The sequence below is a fragment of the Pholcus phalangioides genome, unplaced genomic scaffold, assembly GCF_987345545.1.
Source record: "Pholcus phalangioides strain wild (caught in Gottingen) unplaced genomic scaffold, Ppha-v1.0 ptg000004l_1, whole genome shotgun sequence".
NCBI classification, from domain to species: Eukaryota; Metazoa; Arthropoda; class Arachnida; order Araneae; family Pholcidae; genus Pholcus; species Pholcus phalangioides.
The window spans coordinates 36028126-36039177 of NW_028301597.1; the positions used below are offsets into that span (position 1 = coordinate 36028126).

General features: G+C 35.1%; 1 protein-coding gene across 2 annotated transcripts; it reads right to left on the reverse strand.

Annotated features, from left to right (window-relative positions):
- Positions 1-1414: 1414 nt before the first annotated feature.
- RpS21 (ribosomal protein S21) lies at positions 1415-10335 on the reverse strand. 2 transcript variants are annotated; one of them, XM_089231414.1, is made up of 5 exons: positions 10171-10334; positions 7063-7126; positions 5594-5665; positions 2856-2911; positions 1415-1516 (listed from the first exon to the last, which is right to left on the reverse strand). In XM_089231414.1, exons 1-5 carry the CDS (start codon positions 10218-10220, stop codon positions 1507-1509), a joined length of 252 nt encoding a protein of 83 aa, XP_089087540.1. In that variant the 5' UTR covers positions 10221-10334; the 3' UTR covers positions 1415-1506. The 2 variants fall into 2 exon arrangements, with proteins under 2 accessions (XP_089087540.1, XP_089087541.1); XM_089231415.1 differs by lacking the exon at positions 1415-1516 and having other exon boundaries at positions 2852-2911; positions 10171-10335.
- Between the last annotated feature and the right edge of the window lie 717 nt (positions 10336-11052).

The following is an 11052-nucleotide window of genomic DNA, read 5'->3' on the forward strand; positions in this document are numbered from 1 at the left end:
TTTGGCTCCCTAGGAATAGGAAAGGCAGACCTGTTTGAAAACACAAATACATTTTGACCAAAAATTACACGCGTTAAGATTAGTATAGGCTTATTTCATTTATTCATGGATTGCAATATTAAGGGTGGAAGGAAATGCAAAATTTATTGAAACAAGACATTCAATAAATACCATTTTGAAAATACTGTTTTTTGTGCACCTAAAATCGAGTGTTTAGGTGCACATAAGCATAATTTACACCTACAAGCACACATTGCACCTACAAGCAGAATTTTCATAGCTAACAATATATATACATGCTGCAAATTAGAAATAAAGTTTTTCAAGAGTCTGGATTCAAAAGAGTAAATTGGTATTACAGAAACATCGACAAATGCAATGGAACCTCCATAATGAATACTGCCTGTTAAGACATTTTTGGAGTCTGTGGAACAGGGCCTTAATGTGTGTTTATATATTAACAGACACTCCCTGTTATTGGACAAAAATTTGGGTCCTGTGACGTCATGCTAACGAGAGGTTCTACTGTACTAACCTTAACCCTCTTTCACAATGTGTGAAGTAGATAAGTCTATTTAAATCATTTTAAAAATATTGTATTTTAATTTGAAGATAACAGCTTTTAAAACTTATGCCACAACTAAAATTCATGCAACGCTCATAAATACACTAAGGAGACACACAAAAGCAACAGATGCAAGAGACAATTTCTGACAGTCACCAATTTGTTAGAAATTTCTCATAGGAATGGTCAAGTGATGTGGTGTCTAGGACTTAACAATCCAATGTAACTTCTTTCATCTATCATATATAACTATGAATTTTTTTCGAACACAATCCACCTATAATTAGTTCCTTCAATGATTGATGGCAAATAGGTTTTACTGTGACTTAAACGGAATCGTAAGGAACCACGATTTTTTTTTTTACATTGAACACCGGTTTCCACTTAATAAAGGTTCAATTGACAAAATTTTGTTTAGTTTCAGAAAGCAACTTTTCCACTACATATGGCTTATTAAAACCACAGTATCAAGTACTGAAACGGTTTTTGCTAATCTAACAGTGGATGATGTAAAACTCTCATTTCCAAGCGGAGATTACATAAAAACTTTCAGTAGAGCACTTAAGATTTGTATGATGCCTTGGTTGGAAAACAAGTGTTTGTGCAAAATTTTCTATTAAGACGGCAAGATTTTCCTTTCCATTTTCACATTAGATTCAGTTTAATTCAAGTTTCTTAATGTGCAATTTGACATTAGAATCATGGGAACAATATTCTTTTCCCCAGTTGAAGACACATTTCCGCTTAATACAGATTCTGAGAGACAAGTTTTACTTGTATAATGAAATCTGTATATATTTATAATGATACAATGTTGAATAGAAATGTGTGATAGTTTGAAACTGAAAGTAGAAACGAAATGGCTTTATTTTTTATTAAATTACATGAGTTCACAAACAGGTTGCTGATGGTAAAACTTGTGAACCTTCAGAACAGACTTCTTAGTAATTCCTATAATTGGGAAAAAAACAAAAAAACAAAATGAACTCTAAAAATTGATCCCATCATTCTCACACAGATAAAATCTAAAACAAGCAATTTTCCACACACAAATACAATTTTCCTCAATATTTTAAAATATAAAAAATTAAGAGGGGGGGGGAGGAATTCATGAGAATTTCAGCAAACAAATAATCAAATCACAATTATACAGCCATTTAAGGCAGTGGTCATTCATTTTAACAGGCATTTTCCTATGTTCTGTAATAAAGCAACAGCTTTGAGCTTCTGGATATAGTCATGAAAATAAAGCAACACAAAAATTATTCACGCAGCTTCATAATCAGAAAAATATATATTTCAGATCTTCTCAGCATAAATTTTCTTCATTTAGGATATAAATGTCACATGAATTTCTAAATGAAACATTCTCAGAACATAACATTGCGATAATTATACAGGGCGATATAATATACAGGGTGCATAGCTACCAGCACGCAAAGCAAATTATTGGCAAACCTAGAAGGATGCTTCCAAGTAGAAAAAGTATCCAAATAAAGTGTATAACTCAGATACGTCATTCATGTTGCAAAGGGTTGTATAATTATTAAAATAAAAATAACTTTTTATACGGATACCCTGTGCTTTCAAAAACCCAATGAGAAAGCTGTTGATAAAATGGGGGTAAAACGTGTTTATCCTGTTTCTACCACAACTTTTCTCCATTTTTTTAAATTCATATTTATCTCAGTGAAACATTCACTTCCGACTGACAGTCTAGTGGTAAGTTAGCTAGCCTCGGACTGTGCAGGCCTGGGTTCAAAGCCTGGTTCGGGTATGGAGAGAGAGGTGTTTTTTTTTCTCCCTTAAAGTATAAGTGCATTTCATGCCTTCTGGGGTTATTGTGAATAAATTCTCTGGACGGATCATATGGATCTTTTGGGAATAAGTGAAGATAATGTTATTCAATACTGCCACTTAAAAGATCTTTTTTTTTTCTTCTTTTTTGCATCAGGAGAGACAGGGCAATGTCATTCTAATCATGTTTTTGAGCAGAGGGTGCACAAGTTTTTTTTTATTTTAATAACTCAACATAATACAACTCCTTGCAACACAAATAAGGCATGAGTTATGCATGTTATTTGGACACCTTTTTCTAATTGGAAATATGCCTTTAGAATTGGCGGTTCACCAGTAAAATGTGGTGCATGCTGGTAGTTATGCAACCCTGTATATAAGTCAATTCACTAACCAGGCCATACAAGACAAAATTTGTAATTAGAAATTTTAAGAAAATGACAAAAAAATGTTGCACAATTTCCAGATAAAAAGTGTTACATCTTACACTTACTTAGGCAAGAACCCATCTTTCTTCGCTAACCGGGCGATACAGTCATCACTCTCACCCTGAAAAACAAACACCATGTTTCACGCCAACTCAAATGATAAATTTAACATTGAAGCCCTTTCACAAGGACAAGAACTTGCATTACTGTATCACTGAACCCTATGTGAATACAAATTTATTACTGCAATTTTGAACCTTTATTAGAGCCTCAATCATTCACGTTTTGGGTTTTCGGTGTAATTTTCATCAAGTGATTTTTTTAATATAAGTCAATTTAAAAAACAAGTAATACAGAACATTTTGTGCCACACCAAAGTGGTTCAACTACAACCATAGCACAAGACTTGAAAAAATAGATTAAAAATTTATGCGCCAACCAAATATTTTAGGAACCAAGCATATTTTTTTGTCTGATCTAGTTCACACACACAGAAAATTTTAGACGCCAATAAGAATCTTTTAATTGCCACAGGGACCTGGAATTTGTCAATCCCTGCCACAGAATTTAAAACAAAAGCTTTATGCAAAGACAGCGGTGGTTAAGAAGACATTCAAGGTTATTTTTGTGATTTTCTGTGATTGGTTCTCAGACTGACAAAGGTTAAATTTTCCCACTGATAATTACCTCCCGCCCCCAAAGCAGAATGTGCCAAAATCTGCGACATACGTCGCAGAACAATTTGGAAGAATTTTAAGAAAAAAGTATGAAAACACTATTACATGTTTGGGGACTTTTACCGCAGTCAGCTGAGGGATGGTCACAGAACAGTGCTAAACATTCTGCTTTGGGGCTTCCCACCTCAGGAGAAGGGAGGTAAATGTATAGATTTTCTTTCTTTTCATATCTTTTCATCTTTTTGATGTGACTTCCCTGAGGAAAAATATTTTTCGTCTAAGAACATGATGCCAAAAGTCTCCAAGATTTTCTCAAAGTGCATTTAATTGAAGAACATTGCCCCAAAGCAGAATATACTGAAATCTGGAAGAATTTTAAATGCAGAAAATGCTATTGCTGGGATTTTTACTGTTATATTTCCAGTCAGCCATTGTTGCAGAACAATGCAAAACATTCTGCTTTGGGGGAATATTGTTAGGCCAAAACGAGTAAATACGGGATAATATAAGCCAGGATATTACGTAGTGATCTTTAAAATGTTGCAAATTTCATTTACAGAACTTCACTCAATGTACCTGTGTGCTGTATTCTTTGGATATTTTTAATGCACCGCCAGTTATCACAAACTGTTATATTGTACAAGGAACTGGAATCTCAGTACAATCTCTCAAATACTTAATTACTACTACCTATACACAATTATTTTTTTAAGAAAAATTATCAGAGGAAAGTCTTTCTACAGAGAGCAGGCGAACTTTCAACACCACACTTACATAACATGAAAATTGATGCATCTGTCATTTTCCCTTCAAATATGTACAGCAGCACAAGTATAACACTGAACCAAGCGTAACTCTGACAATATATAGGTTAGTGTCCTGCATATTCACACTCTCAACAGATTCCTGCATGTAACCGATTCGTAAGAAATTCTCCCAAAGGAATGTTTACAAGGTGCACGTAGGGTTGAGTGGTGTTCTTTAAAATTAAATAACAATTTCTTATATTTTTATGCATAATCATGGTCCCCAAAGCAGAATATGCCAAAATCTGATGTGAGTCGCAGAGCAATCTATGCTACTGTGTGCAGAAAAATATGAAAGAATTTCAAGAAAAGTGTAGAAAACACTTATGGGAATTTTTACTGCAGCACATTTCCAGTCAGCCAAGGACTCATTGCAGAACAATGCAAAATATTCTGCTTTGGGGAATCACAACATCATTGATCAACACTCCTTTGAGAATGAATCTACTCCACAGTACGGCTTAGTGGACACCACAGATTTTTCTTATTTTCTGCCAAAGCTATCATTCTTTAATTTCAAGTTTAAGAAATTCCATACACCTTTTCAAGTACCTTTTCTCATTACATTTTTAGCTTTTAGTTTGGTCACAAAGTAAAATTCATTCTTTCTGAATTCATAGTGCTGTTCAGGGGTTAATTAACCATTCAAAGTTGTAGATACTCTCTCACTGCATGACCTAGAGAAGAGTATTGGGAACTAATCTTAATGAACAAGGAAACTTTGACAAATCTTAGAGCTGGGAACTCCTTCCAAAGAAAAAATTCGTTGGAATTGCGCTCGAGTCCTGTTGACCAGAACTCACCAAGATGCAGAATTGAAAAACATTGTGACTGACCAAAGTTTGGAGTTTTCTGTTGACAAGCATGAGCAGATGATCGGATAGAGTAATCCTGATAGCTAGGGCTATGATTTTTGACCTAAAAACATAGCCACGCTCATTACTGCTTAAAAAATAAAAAGAATTTCAGGGGTTTTTTTTCTTAAATAATCTGTAACAACATTGTGTTTTTAGGTAATTAAAATCCTAGCCTACTGATGACACAGGAAGCAAACACAGTTCCAGATAAATATTTTCAAAAACTTTCCATAATTTTTTTTCCCTTGCTCGCATATAAAGTTTCAATTCTTATATATTTCTAGAGTAACCCCCCCCCCCCATATCGCTCAGGTTGAACTCATGTAAAAAGTGACTTTTTTTTCCCTTTTATTGTTCCCCCCACCCCCAAGATATTCTTGTGATTTGCATGACAAGAAATGAAAATGATGAACATACAGTCTCAGTATAGGAATTTTTTCTATAACAAATCACTTCAACTTACCATACGCCGGATCTCTCCACAGATGGCGTATGCCTTTACGCTACTAGTGTACCTTCCCGTTTCGTTGTCCAACTAGAACAAAAATCAAAACACGTTAAACATCTCCTAAGAAATGCATCAGTAATTCTGTTAGTTATTATCAATTTCTGCGTAAGACACCAAAGTGCAATACGGTAAACTTGTTTACAGGGCAATGCATCTAAGTGGATTTTATTAATAAGCTAATTAATTACAATTTTTTACAGTGAATTAATACATAAAAACACATTTTCTGATGTTATTAACAATGCAGATGGAAAGATGACGACAGCATAAATTTGATCACACGTAAAGGTAAGCCTGCCGTCATCACGATAATCCCTCTACAACATATTGTCTTGGTCCATAGAATATCATATCAAGGTTTTACTGTATATACTACACACTTAAGCTTCAAAGCAAAAAATATATCTTTGAGCAAATTTTCAACTAAACGCCAAAAGCACCATATGAGGCCAACATCATCTTCTCCTGTATGTTTTCAAATGTTATAAAGTGTTCCAATCGCAGGGCTTGAAAAATGGAAATTAATTTCAGGCACCAGCAAATTTAATCTCTGTGAATCTGTGTGATTTCTTATCCCATGTAAAACTGGTACACGTGGTACGAAAAGGTGCACGATCAATTTAATTTCCTACTCAATTCATCTTTGTTGTGGGTGGAGCCAAGCATCCACCCACAACAAGACTAGCCCAGAATAATTTACCTGCCCATGATTTAGGAACCCCTTTTCATGCTAGCAGACACTACGAGAATAATTTTTGATAACTCTGTACTGTTCCCAGACTTCAGTTATAATGCACGAAAAAATTTAGTTCCAATACCAATTTTCTGGTCGCCATTATCTAAATCACCTGGTGCCTGGGATTTGTCAATATCTTATTCTTCCGTTGGTCACCCTAGCAAATAGCAGCAAATCAGGTCTGGCCAGAATCACCAAAGGTATATACCGAATATTGGGAATTCAACTAACCAATCTAATAAAAGAACATTTCATGAGAAGAGACAGGCTAATACTTCTTTCTGTATGCATTTTTGTAAAAATTAGCTACTACTTCTTTCGCATTTTACGAAAAAAATGGCCACAGCCTCAACATAGCCCCTGCTCTATTTCTTACACAAAGCAGATACTTAAAATGAGATGCCTTAAGACCAAAATTTTAAGGTTTAGGTAATTTGTGGATTTTTTGTATTCACAATCATCTCTGGAATGTAACTCCTGTGTATACAGAGAGACGACTATTTTTAAGCAAGTAAAGGAGGTCTCAAATGCATTCATAAAGCTTAAAATGAAGCGATAGTTAAAAAAAAATTCAACAAAACACAAATCCAATTTTAAAAGAAATTTTAGGGAAAGAAAATAGCTGCATTTTTTACATTTCATAAAAATATGGAACTCAATCAAAATGACAAGGAAAAAAACAACTCACCTCTGCTATATTCAACTGAATAGATGCATGATCTTTAGCATGGATTATCCTATTGCTAGCTGAGCTGAAATGATTAAAAAACGATTAGCACGTCACAAATGATACAATGTGCATGTGCAACAGAGAAAATTACAGGAATCTTCAGAAAATATAAAAACAGTAGGGTTCCTATCAGAAACAACCCCCCCCCCCAGCCATCAGATTCAAAAGCAGCATCCCTACTGCAGGGTTTAAGCTATGGTCGCATTTTGCAAGAAAATCGTAGAATGCGAAAAAAAGTAGTAGCCACTTTCGAAAAATGCATATAGGAGGTACGAAACGAGTAAACACCCACCCACCAATCATTACATTAGCATTGTAGCATTTTGCTAAAGCTTTTTCCCCCATTTTCGCGAAAGAAATTTTTTATCCAGCTTAAACCCTGCCTCTACTGGCTTTTTATCATTTGCAGGAATTAGGCTAGGACAATTACACAGAGAAAAAAAAAATTGTAGCCAAATATAAGAAAAGCTGAAATAAACCAACAATTTCTTCAGCAAGATTCTAGGAGAAATAGCCGCTCTTTTTTTCATCAAATGCTATAGCAGACCTACCGAAAGTGAAAGGAAGACTTATAAAAATCCTATTAGAAATCTGGCAAACATACTTTTGGGGTGGAAATTTTTTCATCGCCATAATGAGAGAATCAGCTTAAGAAATAATACATAAAACTACCATATAGCTAGGGTTACCAGACATCTTTTTTTAATGTCATTTCAAGCATCCTCTTACGTTTTGGAAAAACGTAATCTTATCCTTTGTCCTACTTTTCAGGTTTCCAGCGTTTTTTTTTTTTTTCTTTGTCTTCGGAAATTTTTTTTTTTCCACTTTGAAACATGCATTTCTTCATTGAAATGAATTTTTTTCCCTATTAACCAATAGCATTTAAAAAATTCCCCCAAAAAATTTTTTTTTTTAAGGGTTCTGTTAGAAAACGGAAGAATTATTGTTGTGACTGGTTTTACTAGTCAGAATAGTGGCACCATCTGTTGTGAAAATCCCCAAAGCAGAATGTGCCCAAATGTGCGACGTATGAACAACCAGTGCTGTTGCAGAACAATCTGGAAGAATTTTAAGAATAGTGTAGAAAAACGCTATTATGTATATGCAAATTTTTACCGCAGAAACGGTAAAAATTTCAGTCAGCTGAGGGCTCGTTGCAGAACATCACAAAACATTCTGCTTTGGGGGTGAAAATTAGAAAAAGTGATGTCACCATGGATGCGAACATCCTTTTTACTCAATTTTCGAATCCCTAGAAGATGGTAACCCTAAAAGAAAATGTTTGAAATTTCCATTTGTCCAGAAATATGTGAAGTATATAATAATTCATCCAGTCAAACTAATGAATTGTTGGAAATGATTTATTTGCTTCACAGAGATACCTCCCATCCTACACAGAACATGTGTCCACTGCTGTCTCAATGAAGATATAAGCAGGTGATTCAGACCTGGATGACCTAAGCAAATGAAGACCTGGGCCATGCTAGAAAAATTCACACAGATATCAGTGAATGATGGGGGCCATACTTTTTTTTCAAGGGAGACCCACTTTCACTCAAAAAGGACCTAGATTTTACCAATAACCTGAGTCACTTACATACAGTGAGACATTTTACTGGTGAATCATTGATCTTAGACGCATACTTTCGATTGGAAGAAGTATCCGAACAACGTGTAGTACTCAGATATGTCATTCATGTGCAAGGGGTTATATAGTCGTAATAAATCTAAATTTTAACTTTTTATGCTCTCTGTGACCCAAAAACCCCCTAGATAGTTATTGCCCCTTTTCTTCTGATGCCAACTAAAAAAGGGGAAAAAAAATCCATGTTTGTAAGTGCAATATATTCATTGAGATATTCAAATTCAAAATTAGGAAAGTTGGGGGAGAAACTGTTAAATATGGGTGAAACTGTTTATCCGCATTTCAAGCTGTTTTCCTCAAACTTTCGTATTTTTTGAATTTGAATATCACGGTGAATATTGCACTAAGAAACAGATTTTTTTTTTTTGCTATGTGTAGAAACAGGACAACTTTCTAATAGAGTTGTTGGGAACAAAGTGTCCATATTTCACATTAGTAACATTTGACAGTTTTATTTTAATAACTATAGAATCCCTTGCAACATGAATGACATATCTGAGTATTGCACATTATTTGGATACTTTGTAATCATGATACTTTTCTTAGAAGTATGCTTCTAAGATCAAGAGCTTGCTAGTGAAATGTCATTAGTTCTTGCCTATGAACCCTGTAAGTTACTGCCAAAGCGTGAAATCAACCAGTTCATGAATTTGCCAATTTTGTTGTGAATTGATTCAGGTAATGTCTGAATTTCAGGCGTTGGCCAACAAGTTCCCTGAAGCCAAAGTCTGTCAGCAAAAGACATGATTCAGGCTATCGCAAAATTCAGAAATATTTTTCCATGATAATTATGTCCACGTTCGCTATGACACCCTATCAAACTGCAGTTGCGATGGGTAATCTTTACAAAATTTAATTTTAAAAAAAGCTAGACGTTATAGATTCTTCTCACATTTCTTTTCTTTCTCTCGTTACATGGAGCCAATATTAGCTATATATTATGTAGCAGTGCATCACATGTTGGCGATGAAAAAATTGGTTTGGCGCCAACCGGACCATTTTATATCAGCACATGGAACTTTGATCCGGGATCTCCGGCGAATTTGCCAGCCAAAGCCGGAATTGTACCTCAAAATCGGATTTTGGCCAAACCCCTTGGCCACTTCACAAATTGGCAGCACTTCAGTTTGGCACTAACATACTTATGATCGTCACCCTATAATAAAATACAATTAATCAAGAATTTTAAGGTTAGTCGTTTAACCGATCCACGAGAGAGTTTGACGAACAAATAATTAAAACAACATATATGTTGTAAACAGTTTAAAAACACCTCGCGAAATAGCCTAAACATTTACTTCAAAACAAAGATGAATCGAGGAGGAAATTAAATTGATTGTGCAGCTTCTCGTACCACGTGTACCAGTTTTACGTGGGATAAGAAATCACACAGATTCACAGAGATTAAAAATCACAATTACCATTTCCTTGGGACGTAGAGATCTACGTATTCACCGCTTTCGTTCTGCATGACTTTCGATTATATTCGGATGATAATATAAACTTTCAGTACTTATAACACCTCCGGAAATTCGCAGATGAAAGCAACAAGAAATTCACAGAAATGGCAGCAAGGAATTACCATTAGATATGCTCTTTTCTCCCACCGATACCGATGGTAGTAAATAGTGCCATCTAATGCACGTATTATGTACTACTCAAATAGTTACAATAGATTTTATTTTTTCAAGTTTCAGAACATTAATGAATCACAAACAGAAGAAAGTAGGGCACATGCTGTCATCTATCACTTAAACAGCAAACTAAAAACTGTCAACTAGTATGATTTCTAAATTATAGATAGCAGCAAATTTTACGTTGTAGATTATTTTTCATCTTTGGTTAAAGCCGTCCAAATTGCGATATGTCAACAAACATGGCAACCCGGTTGTTGAATTTGTAGACCCTGATTGACGACTTGAAGTCGCTGACACAGGCTACCATCGATGTAACAAAACTTCCTAAAATGCGTCAGTAGGAAAAAAAATCGTGGCGATGCTTCTCACAACCCACAAGTACAAAATAATTTATATAATTTGATCATTAATGTCGCACCACGGTCATTTTCTGCACACGAGGGCTAATTAGACCGGGACCTACAATTTATTGCCGATTCCGAACGGCAGGCTTGTTTTTTATACTCATCGAGATGTTGGTGCGCTAACCTCTCGATGGGGGACTCCCTGCGGTAGCAATTTTTTGCTGCGGTCAAGTCGTCGTTTTTGTTGTACCAATGTGTCAGGAAACTTTTCTGACAAGGACGAACCGCGTATCGAACCCGCGACACCTCTTAACATCCTTTG

Coding starts and splice junctions, on each gene's coding strand:
- RpS21 (XM_089231414.1), bottom strand. CDS start 10,220: ATGCAGAACGAAAGCGGTGAATACGTAGATCTCTACGTCCCAAGGAAA. Junction 7,127..10,170: donor CTCTACGTCCCAAGGAAATG/GTAATTGTGATT, acceptor TAATCATTTCAG/CTCAGCTAGCAATAGGATAA. Junction 5,666..7,062: donor TTCAGTTGAATATAGCAGAG/GTGAGTTGTTTT, acceptor TTTTTGTTCTAG/TTGGACAACGAAACGGGAAG.